General features: G+C 42.4%; 1 protein-coding gene across 1 annotated transcript in view; it reads right to left on the reverse strand.

The window, feature by feature from the left end:
• Positions 1 to 1,806: 1,806 nt before the first annotated feature.
• MYO5A (myosin VA) overlaps positions 1,807 to 16,491 on the reverse strand; it is a 181,335-nt gene continuing 166,650 nt past the window's right edge. Inside the window, exons 34-40 of the mRNA XM_081831863.1 lie at positions 13,854 to 14,112; positions 11,777 to 11,866; positions 9,606 to 9,756; positions 6,982 to 7,264; positions 5,063 to 5,237; positions 3,781 to 3,861; positions 1,807 to 3,500 (exon numbers count right to left, since the gene is read on the reverse strand). Coding sequence (XP_081687989.1) covers positions 3,348 to 3,500; positions 3,781 to 3,861; positions 5,063 to 5,237; positions 6,982 to 7,264; positions 9,606 to 9,756; positions 11,777 to 11,866; positions 13,854 to 14,112 — 1,192 coding nt within the window. The 3' untranslated portion in view covers positions 1,807 to 3,347. The remainder of the gene's footprint in view (positions 3,501 to 3,780; positions 3,862 to 5,062; positions 5,238 to 6,981; positions 7,265 to 9,605; positions 9,757 to 11,776; positions 11,867 to 13,853; positions 14,113 to 16,491) is intronic.

The following is a 16,491-nucleotide window of genomic DNA, read 5'->3' on the forward strand; positions in this document are numbered from 1 at the left end:
GTGAGAGAGAGAGAGAGAGCGAGAGCTGGAGGGGCACAGAGAAGGAGAAAAAGAGAGGGGGAGGGGAGGCCAGGTGGATACATGACTATTGTGTGAGGATTTCTCAGGATAGGACAGGTGCCCTTGATCTAGGGTTAGCCGCCCTCACATGTTACTAAAAGATCTGATCTATATTCTATATGACACATAATTACTCACCCAGAAAAAGCCAACTCAACTCTCAATACCCACTGAAACAAAGGCAATAAAGCAAATCGTACAAACTGACCGGAATCCCCAAATATCCTTCCGGTAGGCTTTGGAATGTATCTTTTTGTACTTTTGCACTTGATGATAGAAGTGTCAGGTACATGGAGATTTTTCAAAACTTCCAAAGGAATCGCTTTCTGGATCTGACCTTCCCCCTTCTTTATAGTTACTCTCAGGTCAGGTAGACCAAAGCCTTAACCGAAGAAAAGCTACAAGGAAAACTGCTCATTTTTCAGCCTTGCATTCCCAGATGTGAGCGGAGTCTGTATGTAAGGTGAGTGGGGAGACTGTTGAGAAGGAGCTATTAAGACAGAACCCTGTTCTTTCAAGATCTTTCTTTGAATTCCGACTGTGTATCACAGGGGAGATATGAAAAAGCAAATTAGTGACGATGTTAAGGAATGTACTGCCAAGAAGCGAGAACAACAATATCAGCCTGAAGGGAGGCCGGGGGGCAACTGAGGATTGACTCCATTTGCTGCCTTGCACACAGTCAGAGTCGGTGAGCAGGCAGGTGATGTGCTGCATGGTTGGGCTGAGGGAAGGGTAAGAGTGAAGGGTGGAATGGGCAGGTGGACGGCTGGGGAAGGTAGGTTTCAAGCCGGGTGAGAAAATGTGGTTGGAGAGAGGGTGAGCTGTCCTCAGAGGGGCTAAAGGAAACCCCTGGCCAGCAGATTATTGTTGCAGCCTCAAGAAAGTAGCACACAGAGTCATTTACCAGGTATTGGGGGTCCCTGGTTGTAAGGTATTCTTGTTATGACTAAAGATCTTTAGGCTGCTAAGAGAAGTTGATTCAGATCCCCATCTGGGGTCCTGGGTAGGCCTTAGAGGAAGCTGGAGCCTGGAATAGTAGAATCTTTGTGTGACCATCACCGAACAGGAGAGATTCTGGCCCAGGTGTGGAACGGAGGCTCCAGCACTTTCCAGCACAAAGGCAGGAGACGAGAGAGAGACATTTCAGGATACGAGCTGTCTGGGGTATGATAAAGGGCTACAATGGCAGTAGGAGCTACAGTGTGCTCTTGAAGACCTGACAAGATTCAGGGTGTGCACAGGACATGTTACACAGGGACTAAGCTGGGGAAGGGCCTGAGAGGATTTCCCAGTCCGAGGTGGACAGCCTACACCATGGTGGCATTTTTTTTAGCATCTGCCCTATGCAATGAGTCAGTTCATTGAAAACCACATTGACAACTGGGGAAAAGTAAGAAAACCTGATTGAATCAGTAGTGTTTTTGGCTGATTTTGCAAATAAATGTATCCAACCTGAAAGCAGCAGTATATGATTCAATAAAAATTACCCAAACTAATCCACGTTCAAAAAGCATGTAAATCATGTACATTTAAGAAGGATTATAGCTACACCAACTGGTAATTTTACATTTAATTAATCCCCCAGGATTAAGAGGCACCAAATACTGATCTTTCCATATCAGGGTGAACTTACTGAGTAACTGCATCTAGTTTCTCTATAATCCAAGTGCCAAGAGAAGAGAAATTTTAGATATGGAAGGGTCCAACCCTCTTATTGTATAAATGAGGAATGTGAGGCCCAAATAAGTTAACAGTGTTTATCTTTTAATAACAATCTTTATCATGATTTGAAACTGACTTCCATTAATATTGCACGTTTTAATAAGATGTCATTTTTCATAGACCATCTAACAGTTAAGTTATATAAATCTATGTTTGTGATTCAGAACCAGAGTTTCTAATGAAAGCTAAGAATTTGCTCTTGCACAACCTGAAAGACCCACTGTCTAGGATTTCCAGGAAAAATTGAGAATATGTTTAATTAGGATTTCAGAATGAAACTTATAGGATCTGGGTCTTATTGAAACATATCCTCTGTAAAATTTAGCAATCTTCTTGTATTTCTTACATAAGTCTTAAAGTATTCCTAATACGATGCTCCTTAAAGTATCTAGTGGTACTGAGAACATTTACAGAACTTGCAAAGCCTAAAAAAAATGGAACCATAGTATTTATTATATACCTTCTTTTGCATAATTTATAGGATAATCAAGGTTTCAAGACCTGAATCTTCTCTAGATAGTGACTGAGATTAATTCTTAATAAATTAAGAAGAAGAAAGAAAACCTGTCAGGATTGAAAATATGCAGTGCAGGAATCTGGTCTGGGAACTAAAAATAAGTCACTTCACAGAACACTGTACCCTGATGTGATATCCACCCAGGGAAAATGAATGAGCACATCAATGTAATACATTCTGAATAAATAATGACATCAACAACAGCCACTTTGTCTAATCCTATCCCTAAATGTCAAATATTTTGTCATATTACTACATGACTTCCCAGTGTCTGCTACTTGTGCAGGTGAATCTGTATATATTTGCACATAATCCAGTTAAAACTGATCTGATTGAATTGTAAACAGAGTCGATAAAAGAGAAGCTTATTATTGTAGTGCCTAATAAGAATATCGTTTATATATTAAAGAACACAGTTTGTAGCAGCAATTTAAAATGCTCAGTAAACTACAGTACAAATGGACTTCTATGCTATATGGCAAACCAACATTCTCTTAATATCTCTATATCATAGTGACACATAAGGAATTTACTTGACCAAGTACTTTACATATTGCCAGTTTATTTCTTTGATCCAGTTTGACAGCATCAACATAACTGATTCCTGAACTGTTATGATATGTACTCAATGGTAATTTTTCTTTCAATTCTTCTGGCCCGCGTAGAGGAGGCTCTTTGTAGGTGTCTTCCTAACAACAGCTCATACCTGGAATTTTCATTTTTACCATACCATTTAGATGCAGTGCCAAGGATTTAAAATAAATGCTGGCAGCTGGAGACCTTTTTTTCCCTTTTCCTTCTGTCATTCACCTGCATGTACCTCGGGATACCTAACTGATCCAGGGTGAGTGTTGCTGGTAAGGTAACACAGCACAAAGAAGCCTATCGTTCTTTCCAAGATGATGAAAGTATTTAGGGAGATTTCCGATTAATAACCTCTCGTTTGAAAGATAATTAGTACTGTCTCTTTAAAAATGTCTTTTCAGTAGCTCACTAGAAATAATGGGTTCTTATTGTCACTGTTTGCCTTGACATCACATCACCTTCAGACCCGTGATATGAATCCCAGGCCCAGGCTGGCTGGAATCTGGATGGTTTCTAGTGCAAGGGAGGATGGGTTAAAAGGAAAGGTGACAGGAAAGATGTGTTTAGCATCCATGAGCAGCTGAGGAGAGTCTTTCCTGTCTCGTAAACGCATCTGAGATTAAAAAAACAAAAAACAGAGCATCAGTTCTTTGAATCTATGAAGATTTTTTCCCCCACCAAAAATCTACCAAAAAGTCCTCAACTAATAAAGAATGTTTATATTTGTTTTAAAATCACTTCCTTTTTCTAATAAGCTGTTATCAAAAAGTTAATGCACTGTTAAAATGAGATAATACAACAATAAAACACATTTTTTCTCAATAAACTGCAAAATTTTCATTCAAAAAACAGTGCTTGTGAATCAAAGAAAAAGAAAGCCTGGGAGATCTTACCTGTATAGTACGAATAAATGATACAGAGACTCTTTCTTCAAACTCATTAACTGGAGTATACAAATTCAACACTTTGACAATCTGTGAGAATGAAATGATCAAAGTTTTCAGCATATTATCAAACACACACTGGGTGCTTATAATCTGGAAAAGTAAAAGGATCCATGCATATAGTCTGTAATTCTACTCAGGGCTGGGTTGGGATAAGGGGAGAGAGAGCTGGTCTGAAGGCATATTTACCTTTACTATGTGAATTTTTAAAATAATGTATTAATGTAACATTTATACATTTTAAGAAGTAATACAAATTTGGAAAAACAATAAACTACACAAAAGAACACTACATGAAAAGGAAAAGTGTCCCACTCAATCCTCTCAGTCTACCCCAGTGGCTACTGTTAATGGTAACCCTTGTTTCCAGCCAGCTGCTTTCTATACCTATCCTATGTATAATCTAGGTGAGATGTCTATACTACAAGACACTTAAAGAACATTAAGCAAGCCCAGGAGTCAGCACAGAAATAACTGGCAAAAGAAAAACGGGCATGTTTATGCCTTGCCTCGTGCTGTTGCCACCGTCCTCAAACGCCCTTCCCCTCTTCTCACTTCCTTAAATTCAATGCCCAGCTCAATGGGACCTTCCTTGAACACAGGTATCGCCCCTCGGCACTTCCTTTAGACATCTTACTATAGAATCTGCTTGAACCTCAGATAGTAGAATCAGTTGGGTACATCTGCCTTGCCTCCTAAACTGGAAAATCCCTTTTAGGGAAGGATTGTTTCTTATTTTCTGAAGTATCTCCCCCAGCAACAGGTATGGTGCCTTGAGATAGGAGCCCCCTGAGTCATTTATTGAAATGAAGGAACAAGAATGATCTGTCTTAAAAATAGAGAAGTCTAATATCATTCAATTATCAAGTAATATGGAAAATTACTTTTTGGAATACAGGCTGCACAGAATGCAGAGAATGTATACCCCATGAAAGCAAGGACGTTGTTTTGTTCTTGGTTGTAACTCGGTGCCCACAGCATTATGCAGAACACTGTAAACACTCAATAAAGATTTATTGAATGTGGACTGCTGATGACTGTGACTCCCACCAAAACGTAAAACTTTCAGGCAAAATCTCCTTTCTTTAAGATCTGTATAGATCCGTGTCTTCTCTGACACACGTGAAATCAGCTCAAAGACAAGAGCAATGGCCGGGGGGGACTCCTTACTTCCCTAAGCGTCACCCTTGCTGAATGCTACAGGGTCTCTCAGCAGGGGGAGGCGCTTCACCTGGGCAGTAGTCAGAGCACTGCACATGGAACAGATAGCTTCTGCATCATCATCTGTCTTCTTTTTCACTTGTAAGAGCTGAGCAGCCTGAATGAGAGGTTCCAGGGTTTCCTTAGCCCCGCTAGTCATCAGATTCTTGTCACGCAGCCATTCTTCCAGTTGACTGACATTGTACCTTTGCCACAAAGAGAGAGAGGGAGAGAATGCAAATTTACTGAATGTTGTCATAGATGTCTTCGTTTTTTATGTATGGCTTTGTCAGGAATCTCAGTTAAAATGACAGGCAGTATTTCTGTTCAATTTTCTTAAATTTTACCAGCTGTGCTTAAAATTTTATTATAGCCATGAGGTTTATAATCATAATTATATAGGAGTAAATGACTGGATGATATAATTAACTTCAATGGAAGGTAGAAATAGAGCCATTACAGCAAAAATTATGAAATAAAACCTGCTGAAAGACAAAACAGAACATCCAACATGGCCATGTCCTTATTAAACAGCTGACCAGAAAATGCTTCCTAGCTTGTCTTACAACATCAGAGGAGAGAATCAATAAACTTCAAGTACCCCTTCCTCCTTAAGTCAGACTCCACGGTAGTCATGAAAAACAAGATGCCCCCACACAGACCTTGTGCGGCAGCCCTGTTTAGGGAAGAGCCTGAGTGATGGAGTAGTGGCCTGAGGAAGCCCAGGGATGGAAGGAGAGAAGGTAAGTGGGGGAGGGGGAGCACTGGAAGAGACATGGCCCCAAATGTGGAGAGAGATGTAGAAATTACACAGATGCTGAGGTTTCAAGAAGTGGTCAACCAGGTGACAGTGGTTCTCATGCTAAAATGCTAAATGGACACATGATGAGAACTTAACTTTGCAGTCAGGCAAGTAGGAGATAGTCTGATATTATAACAGTGCTTCACATGTACAGAGAAATACATAAACAACCCTTAAAGAGAAATAAACTCCACTACATGAATGAAAGGATTATCTTCTTAATGTTAACTACAATGCACGTGTGTCAGAATGGAAAATTTGAAAAGAATGCCAAGGTTTCCTGAGATTAACTAAAGACTTACGTAGGAGAGATTCTTTTTTCCTCTCTTGGTGAATATTCTGTTTTAAAATAAATGATTTGCTGGGGCGCCTGGGTGGCTCAGTTGGTTAAGCACCTGCCTCTGACTCAGGTCATGATCGCAGGGTCCTGGGATCGAGCCCTGAGTTGGGCTCCCTGCTCAGTGGGGAATCTGCTTCTCCCTCTCTCCCCCTGCTCGTGCTCTATCTCTCGCTATTTCTCTCCTGCTCTCAAATAATAAATAAAATCTTTTAAAAAAAGAAAATAAATGATTTGCAAAAAAAAAAAAATCAATTCTATTATGATAATGGGTTATGTTGAGGAGCAGCTGGGCATAAAAACTGAGTGCACATTTTCGTAAAAGATACCGGGGCATGTTTCCGGTTAGTAAGAGGTCTATTAGACATGTTCTTGTTGCCATGGTACAAAAAGGCGTTTTGTCAAAATAAATTTCTAAGAGAAAGCAAACATTAGAAATCTTCATGATAAAGATTCGGTATTTTGTTAGGTACAATTAAAACACACGCAAAAGGTGAGGAAGCAGCTATCTCAACTCAAAGTGTTTTTTATCATCTCTCCATTCCCTCCAACAAATCAGTGTCCCGGGGAAGCAGGGTTCCCAGCTGGTGGAGGGGAGAACCTGTTGAAAGGCACAGTCCGGAGCAGTACCGCATGAAAGTGGAGAGGTCCAGCCAGGCAAGAGAAGACAGCTCCATGCGTGGTCTTCCCTGGCTGGGTGGCTGGTGGCAGCAGACATCAGCTACCCTGACCGCAAACAAGCCATCGGCCCCTGCACCGCAGCCAGCAGTCGGCCCGGGAGCGGACAACGGCGCGGGTGCTCTCTGCTCACCTGATCTGCATGCCTTTACTCCAGGAGCACATGTCCTTGCGCAGGAGGAGGTTGTTCAGGGTGACGGCCCCAACGATGTAGAACATCTGCTTGACCACCTGCTTGATCAGTTCAGGATCCATGCCGTGCTGACACAGGACCGAGTGGAAGGAGTTGAGCTGCCGAAGGATGGAGTCCAGTGTGTAGGTGCCCTCGTCTGCGATGCTGGAGGTTCGCTTTCTGAGCCCCGTGGGCTTCACGCCAGACACACCCTGAATGGTTTCGTGCTCCAGCATGCCAGAGACTGCAGGAGGAGTTCAAGCGTTAGAAGACGCCTGTTGCACGTGCATACACACCTGCTCACACATGCACACACGTACTCTCATGCATTCAACTTAGGAAAGTGATCTGAGTATCAAAAGAGAGGGGAAAAGAACTTTCCAAAAAAGGGCTTCCAGATTTTAAACTCTAATGAAGAAATAATTCTTTTTTTTTTTTTTAAGATTTTATTTATTTTTTTGACAGAGAGAGACACAGCGAGAGAGGGAACACAAGCAGGGGGAGTGGGAGAGGGAGAAGCAGGCTCCCCGCGGAGGAGGGAGCCCGATGTGGGGCTCGATCCCAGGACTCTGGGATCATGACCTGAGCCAAAGGCAGACGCCTAACCGACTGAGCCACCCAGGCACCCCAGGACTAATTCTTAAATGCAAAAATTTACCATGAAATTGAGAAATCTTAATGGTGCATTTTCTAAAATACAAAGCAGCCGCCTTGTACTAGCACACGCTTGTGATATCTTGGGAGGGTTTTTGAGAAAGTTGCACTAGTTAGGGAAAGGAGAAGAGATTCTCCAGGGACATCTGAGCCCCACAGGCAAACCAAGTAGCAAGAACAGCAGGAGACTGGGCAGTGGTCGTGGAGAAGCCCTGGGAGGCGGTGGGTGTGTGGGGCTGGAAAACCGGGCCCTTCCTTGCCCTGAGCTTCCCACAGTAGCAGGGAGGTCTCGGATTAGTCTCAGCCTCCCAGAACTCAGTCTTCCCAAATCTGGGGCACTCCCCGGCACCCCCCCGCCCACTGCGCCCTCACAGTGTTTGGCTTATGCCTCCTCTAGGATGGTTGTGGGATGACCACCCCCTAGCCTGGCAGGCCCTTGAGAGTAGGGGCCACTCCTCATTCATTTTTTTTTATCTCTTAGTCATTTTATAGCTTACAGTGCTAACCGAAGCTTCCACAGAACCTCACACTGACACAAAACATGGGCGGTTTTATCAAATCACTGGGAGATGGGGGCAGTGGTTTAAAGTGGGACATCTCAGGGGTAAGCTTCCTGTTTAGCCAATAAAAATAGGCAAAAGTAGAAGACATATTGGCTGAAGTTGATCTTCTCTGCATCTGTGTCACCTCTTACTAGCTGACCTACATTGCTTTGAATACACACCTGTTCGGGGACAACTGAAGAACTGACCCCTGAAGTCATCCCCTGAGAAAAATCACTGCTGTCTCCCATGGCTTCCTCAGCCTTTTATGTTTCTGGTTGGCTAACTGTGGGTTTTTGATGGAAGACAGAATACTAAGGGCAATGAATAAGTTGTGGGAATGTGGAAAACACATGGGTGGGAAAAGAAAGGGTAGCTGGGAGTAGCCTTAAGAAGCTGCTGATAGGGACACCTGGGTGGCTCAGTCGGTCAAGCGTCCGCCTTCAGCTCAGGTCATGATCCCAGGGTCCTGGGATCGAGCCCCATGTGGGGCTCCCTGCTCTGCGGGAGCCTGCTTCTCCCTCTCCCACTCCCCCTGCTTGTGTTACCTCTCTCGCTATTTCTCTGTCAGATAAATAAATAAAATCTTTAAAAGAAAAAAAAAGAAGCTGCTAATAATTTGCCTGAAGATAACAGTTTGATAACTTGAAACAAATTTAATTCAATTCATTCAAAATTAGCAGCCTGCAGTTTATATATGCCTCCTAGTTCCTACTTCATATGTGCTACACAGCCAAAGGAATATAGGTAGTAAGGCACATAAATACATGCCCAGAGTGAGGACGCGAATACAAAGAGAGGCACGAGACTCACACACCTAGTTGAACACACACATAGAAACACACACATGCACACCTCAGTCAGTTATCCGGTGAGAAACCACTCCTTGCCTTTGACAACTCCATGGGGGCCTTGAGATGTATAACTCACCATGGAGTGTCCGAGACCTATTCTTGTTGCCATGGTACCCCCGCCCCAGCCCTTTGACTGTAACCTAATAGGCAAAGGGCAAACTCTCCCCAGCCTCCTTTGTTTTAGGTGGGCCATGAGGAGGCCCTGCGTAGCAGTTTCCTAGACCAAAGCTTAAAGTGTTTTTGAAAACTGGACAAGGAATGAGGTATATTGCTGGGTATAAAGCAGAACCCAAACTCAAGGGAGAGGCATCACCCAGTGGGGAGATTCACTAGATACTGCAGTTTCAATCATGTGGAAGCAGTGATTGTGATGTATCCCAATTAGCCATGGCTGGGGGTCTGGGATTCCTCAGCTAATTTCAGGACTGAGTCTTACTACTTTATGTTCTTTGTATCAAGACATGCCTCCAAACAAGTGTCGCTGCTGCGCACGTGAGGCAGACAGGCTTCGACGTCAGCCCTGCCCTCGCCTTACCGATCATTGGCTGCAGGATGTTCTCTAACACCCGCACGAGCTGCTGGTAGATCTGAATAGCCAAGTCACTTAGCACCTGCCGGTACTCAGCCAGGTCAAAATTGGTGAGGCAGTGTTCATTCTGGCGAGATGTGTTGTGTTTCATAAAGCCCTAGAACCAGAAAGCAAAGTTACTGACACCCAGGAAATGAAATGTCTCTCCTAACTCCTTTGTTTGAGCAGATTCCCCTGCTGTCTTTCCTTTGAAGAGTTTCCATCTGTTCCACTCCTGAATGCCAGACAGTCATTCTCAAATGCTCTGTGTGTTTGTTTCCATCGTAACCCCCTTCTTTCTTTTTTTTTAAAGATTTTTTATTTATTTATCTGAGAGAGAGAATGGGAGACAGAGAGCATGAGAGGGGGAGGGTCAGAGGGAGAAGCAGACTCCCCACTGAGCAGGGAGCCCGATGCGGGACTCGATCCCGGGACTCCAGGATCATGACCTGAGCCGAAAGCAGTCACTTAACCAACTGAGCCACCCAGGCGCCCCCCCCTTCCACTTCTTAATCAGCTTTTGAATAGTATCTCAACTTGGCTAGCTAGCAGTTAAGCCCTTCCAATAGCCGTGTCAGTGAAACAAGATGGGGGAACTTAATTTGGAACAAAAAAAAAAGGAACGAGCATTTTCACTTATGACATAGCACATCTACTTCCAGACACCAAATTACCTCAAGTTCTAATCTCTTAACTTCAGTTCTATTAAATATAGTCCTATTTATAAATACTGCACCTGAAGGGCATACATAATCTTTTTAAAACAGACCAATTTCTACTGAGATCAGTGAATAAATAAAGAATTTCCCTTTATCATATTTCATGGTAACCATACATGATTTTCAACTCAAGCTTAGAATGGAATTTTTTGGTGGTATTAGTTAAAATGGAAAATCAACTGTATAGGCAGATACTTTTGTCAGACATTGCCTACTTGATGGATTCTACCCAAAGCCAAGCACCTGCCTCCCTACAAACTACCTGACAACACGGTCTAGAAGTGGGGACTGATAGGACAGCTAATGGCCTCTCAGAGGAATTCTAGTCTGTCTGTCCCACCTTCTCAGGGACTGCACCTTACTCATTTTTATGCTTTCCAACATTTGCCAGGACAGTCCTCTGCCCTAGCCTCTGGGTGCCCAGAAAATGCTACTGGTCAGCTTCTCTGCCTGCCCTCCAGGCAAAAAATGGAAGGCATGGACAGCCGTGGGTAGGGGCACAGGCTGCAGAGGCGGGCAGCCCCAGAACCCTAGCTCTGCTCCTTCTGACTAAGAGGACCTGGGCAAATTGATGAACATCACCAAACTTCAGTTTTTCATCTGTAAAACTGGGTTGTAATTCCTGTCTCACAGAGATGCTGTAAGAATTAAATAACAGAGTGTATAAGAAGTGCTGTCTGATACATACTGAGTAGACCTTAATAAAGAATAATTATTAACATATTACATAGTTTTGAAGTCTATCAAACACCTTATGAATTTATCACTGCAAATAAAAGCAGAATAGGTTTTTGGGCCAATCTAAAGAGATATGGTTCAGTTTGATCACCTTTTATGTATTATGGAAAGCCAGAATTGATGAATTTCTTTAAATAGTTCAATATTTCTCGTATCAGTCCCCTGAAAAGCCCACTTCCACATACTGACAAGAGGTTTCATGGCTTGTAGTAATTCATTAACTAATGCCCGTTATATTTCTGCCATGCTTTCTCATAATACAAACTCTCAGAGGGAAGAAACTACGTTGCTCTCCAATTCACTGTTTCATAAACAATGAACATCAAACAAAGCCATGAGCTTCCAACCCACCTCTCAATTCAGGTTTCTAAATTAACAAATGGGGGGCGCCTGGGTGGCTCAGTCCGTTAACCGTCTGCCTTCGGCTCAGGTCATGATCCCAGGGTCCTGGGATCGAGCCCCGCATCGGGCTCCCTGCTCAGCGGGAAGTCTGCTTCTTCCTCTCCCTCTGCCCCTAGCCCCTGCTTGTGCTCTCTCTCTCTCTCACTTGCTCTCTTTCTCTTTCTCTCAAATAAATAAAATCTTTAAATTAAACTGTTAAATGTTCCATGCTTTTAATCTTTTCCTTAAAGAGGACAGAGAAAGTACGTCCTGCTGGTTTTGTGATCAAGGTTTCCTCACCTCCTCGCCACTGTACTGCTTCAAACAGTGCAAAAATCGGCATGTGTTAGAGAGCCAGAAGGACACGGTTTCGAAATCATCACCTCTTTTCTGAAAGAGAGAAAAAGGCTAAATTCACTTTTCCTTAGGGAAATAGCAACTTGAAAGTCACTAAAAGACACCAGAAGGCCCACTTCTTTTAGTTACATTATAATTACAAAAATAAATCACATTGCAATTGTAAAGTCTTACATCATTGCTAGAAAATTTCAACCCTGTGTTTGTTGGTTGGTTGTTACTTTGCTTGGCATCTATTTTCTTGCCGTTAGAAAAGGATGCCCAGTCATTCAGGTGATGTTGGCTTAGCAGTCCCTTTTGGCAGAAAAAAATTCATCAAACCACAGCTTACCCCAGCTCACTTCCCTCAGGATTACTCAGGGGATCAGAAAGGACTAAAAGCACAAAAGGGAATCACAGACAAAGAAGCACTAAAACCCAGATTAGGTGACAAATCTGGTCAATGATAAGATACAACTCCTGAGCAGAGAATCAGAAATGGGATGGAGGGAGTCCTGTGCAAAAGAGGAGAGAGGGAAGCTGAATGGCTCTACATCAGGACCGGGACTCCTGTCAAACAACCGGCTGCTAAATCTAAACAGGGACTCGAGGCAAATACACTTCAATTCAAAACTGGGACTGGAGACAAACTCACATCAATTCTGAATGGCATCAAAAAAAAAAAAAAAAAAAGGCATCAGTATGCTAGTACCCACTCCTTTTTAATTTTTAAACAATTTGGTATAATAATTAGTCAAATTAGATAAATGTCTTGATGCAATTAGGATGAGAGGGGGAAAACATGATTTGGTTTTGCTGTCTTTGTGGCGTTGACTTAAAAGTTAGTAAACCTTGCAGGCTAAATGTACTACAGCATCAATACACCAAAAATGAAATGAGTTATATCAGAAGACATTCATCAATTTTTAAATGTTGAATCTTCAGAAACTCCATGCTTTAGTAACCCCTGTAAAGCTAACTCCATACAATATCTGCCCTGTAGGGACAGAGAACCCGTGTTTGTCAAAGGCTCACTACCAGGGGCTGCAGGGAGGGTGTGTTTCATGAGGACAGAGCTTCAGGTGGGGAAGATGGAAAAGTTCTGGAGGTGGGCAGCAATAATGGCTGCACAGCAATGTGAACATGATGCCACAATAATGCCACAGAACTATGCACTGAAAAATGGTTAAGTGGTAAGTTTTATGTTTCGTGTATCTTACCACAATTAAAATAGTGCATGAAAGACACCTTAGATTTGAGAGCGTCCACTGTGCATGTTTACTATCCACTTATCTCCACCCTAAATGTTCTCATCCAACTTCAGTTAGATAATCAGAAAGCAAAGTACTTGGAGCACATTCTCTTAGTACCTCACAGAAACATGTGAGTTAACGTTCATTGTTTTTCTAGCGAGGCAAGAGGAGGATTATGCAAGGTGAGTCAGTGATTACTGAGTTATGCAGGGCTTTCTGCTCTATTACATAATTCTGCTGCCTTCTCCGAGTCTTTCCTCTCTGCTTAGTATATGTGTGTTGCTTCTCACATGGAACCAGGCATTTCAGGTAACAAGGAAAATTATGGGGTGAGTTGGAGAATAACAGGAAGAAAAGCTGGAAGATAAATTTTAATGTTTTATCAGACATCTTCTTTACGAACAAGCCATGTTGTACTGAACTTCTTTAATACCTTTTTAACTAGAGCATCATATTCCCTATATATATGGACCACACTAAATATTTTTAATTTACTTGTAAGATCTCAAAACAGACTATTTCTGTTTATGAAGAAACTTAATTTACTCTGCAATTTAATGCAATTATATCAAATTAATTTTGATTACTGTTCAACCTGAGCCCCACTGTACAAGAAGGCATACAGACATGTTACAAGAAAGACTGTTTCCTACAGTGAGAGTTTTCAGTGAAGACTGGAAAGTGTTCATATCTGCAACTTAGCCCCGATCTAAGGAAGGAAAAGACCTCGGTGCAGATTCTGTCATCATTTACGTTCCCTACGAGAATTTTGTTGAACATGAACTGACCTTTAATACTTTTTTGATGCTGTTAATTGTTGATGTTAGCAATGACCTTACTTTCTGATCATCATTCAGGTAGTCAGCATGTCGAACACACATGAACAGGATATATGCTGGTAACCCTGGAATCAAATTGACTGCCACACCACGTGGCTTCAGTTCTGAAAGGAAATGAGGAAAAATAATCTTAATAACATTGAAAATCTTCATGAGGAATGCTTTGTGAGATATAAAAGCACAGTTCTCGTAAAAGAATTCAATCATTCAGGGTTAAGAGGTCATATTAAAAAAGCATATTTTAATAGCTCATCAAGTGGAGAAATTGTTAAGGGTGGGGACCTGTGAATCTTAGAACTCCCAAATTTATATCTCTTGTCCTGACTTCTCACTTGAACTCCAGTTTCATGTATCAACTGTCTTCTTGACACCTCTGCTTAAGCACGTCAAACTGAGTCCATCCCGAATGAAACCAATGATTCTCTCCTTCCAGGAGTTGTCCGCATCTCAGTAAATAGGCTGTTCCAGAATTCTGGCTTCTCAGGCTATAAGCTTTGTCAATATCTTTGACTCCTTTGTTTTCTCACACTACACATCTAATCCAATGATAAATCCTGTTGGCTCTACCTATAAAACACATCCAGAAACTTACTTACTCTACTAGCTACCCTACAGTAGGCCACCATCATCTTCTCCTGGACTGTGGTGATGGCTTCCAGACTAGTCTCCTGATTCATCCCCTGCTCCCCAGTAGTACCTTTTTCACACAATGACCAGGTTATTCTATACACAAATGCCACTCTTGTTCTGAAAATCTTCAGAGTAGCTTCTCTTCTGTCATTTATAAAATCAAAAATCTTCACTATGATCTGTGTGATCTGCCCCTGTTCCCCTTTCCCAGCTCACTGTGCTCTAGTAACATTTCTCCCTCTCATCCTAATTGCAAGAAGACATTCATCTAATTTAACTCAGCATGAGTCTCCTTGCTGTTGGCTGAACATGTCAGGCAGGCTCCCACCCCAGGGCCTATGTACTTACTATTTTCTGCCTCAAATGTTCTTTCCTCAGATACCAGTATGATTTGCTTCCTTACTTCCTTTGATCTCTGTCCAAAGATCTATGAAAGAGAACTTCCCTGACAACTTTATGTAAACCACTACACTTGCCTTTACTCTTTATCCTTTGACCCCATTATATGTATATTTTTTCTCTATTCTCCCCAAGCCCCCCAGTGTAAGATCTATGAGAATAGGGATCATGAATTACTTTATTCATTACCCAGTACCTAGAAAATGTTTAGCATTTGGTAGGAGCTCACTAAATGTTTATTAAATTGATGAATCTTTGTTAATTCTATTCTTAAAAACCACTGGCTTCTTAACATTTTTGCTAAATGAAGATCATGGTAAAACTTAAGTGCCTCTGCACCTATATATAGTACTTGGTTTAATGCCATGAACCCCAAGAATATTAAATCAAGTATAACTGCCAATCACATTGCTGTCAGCCCACACCTGCCAGGAGGAATGCTATGCAAAGGCTAAACAGAGAGGTTTTCCCTTTTTTATTTTTTATTTTATTTTATTTTTTTAAAGATTTTATTTATTTATTTGACAGAGAAAGACACAGCAAGAGAGGGAACACAAACGGAGAGTGGGAGAGGGAGAAGCAGACTCCCCGCCGAGCAGGGAGCCCGACACGGGACTCGATCCAGGGACTCCAGGATCATGACCTGAGCCGAAGGCAGTCGCCCAACCAACTGAGCCACCCAGGCGCCCCGAGGTTTTCCCTTTTTTAGTTCACAATTTTCAGGCTGTGTGTATTCCCAACTCATTTCCCACCCTCCCTAAAGAGTCTTCTTGCAGAACCAATGGGCTTATTTCCCATCTTGACCCTACACTTCTCTAAAATGCTTCTTCCGTGTCCATTTCATTTGTCCAGTCCTCTCCTTCCACAGCTGGAATCCTTCCCTTAATTCTTTTGTTTTTTCCCTATTACCAAAGTGTTGTTCTTGACATATTTAGTTGTGAAAGGAAGCAAGGAAAAAAATGAAACTCGGGAAGTTAATTGGCCCAGAGCAGTGGTGTTCAACTGTGGATACACTTCAGAATCCTCTGAAAGATTGAAAAAAAATGTATTTGATATGGCCAGGCTCTTCCCTCTAGAGACTGTTATGTAATGAGTCTACGGTGGGGACCACACATCAATACTTCTCCAGATGTTCTAATCTGTAGCCAGAGTTAAGAAGGCCTGGTGGATCCTAGGCAAGCCTCCCTGTAGTTTGATAAGGCAAGACTGGTCAGGACGCTACTACAGCAGGATAATGCACAGTGTGCGATGATGACGCAATTAACCAGTGTTGCATATTGTAAAAATTACCTTGTCTTTCCCCCTGCTCAAAACAAAGTTGTTACCTTTCTAGCCCTGTCCGCCATGGTGCTTAGCAGCCAGGGATGCATGGTCTCAGACATGTTTACCAAGTAAAACACTGACTTGAGGGGCGCCTGGGTGGCTCAGTCATTAAGCGTCTGCCTTCGGCTCAGGTCATGATCCCAGGGTCCTGGGATTGAGCCCCACATCGGGCTCCCTGCTCAGCGGGGAGTCTACTTCTCCCTCTCCCACTCCCCCTGCTTGTATTCCCTCTCTC

Source organism: Leptonychotes weddellii, chromosome 9 (genome assembly GCF_054177405.1).
Source record: "Leptonychotes weddellii isolate Sample4059 chromosome 9, ASM5417740v2, whole genome shotgun sequence".
Lineage (NCBI taxonomy): Eukaryota > Metazoa > Chordata > Mammalia > Carnivora > Phocidae > Leptonychotes > Leptonychotes weddellii.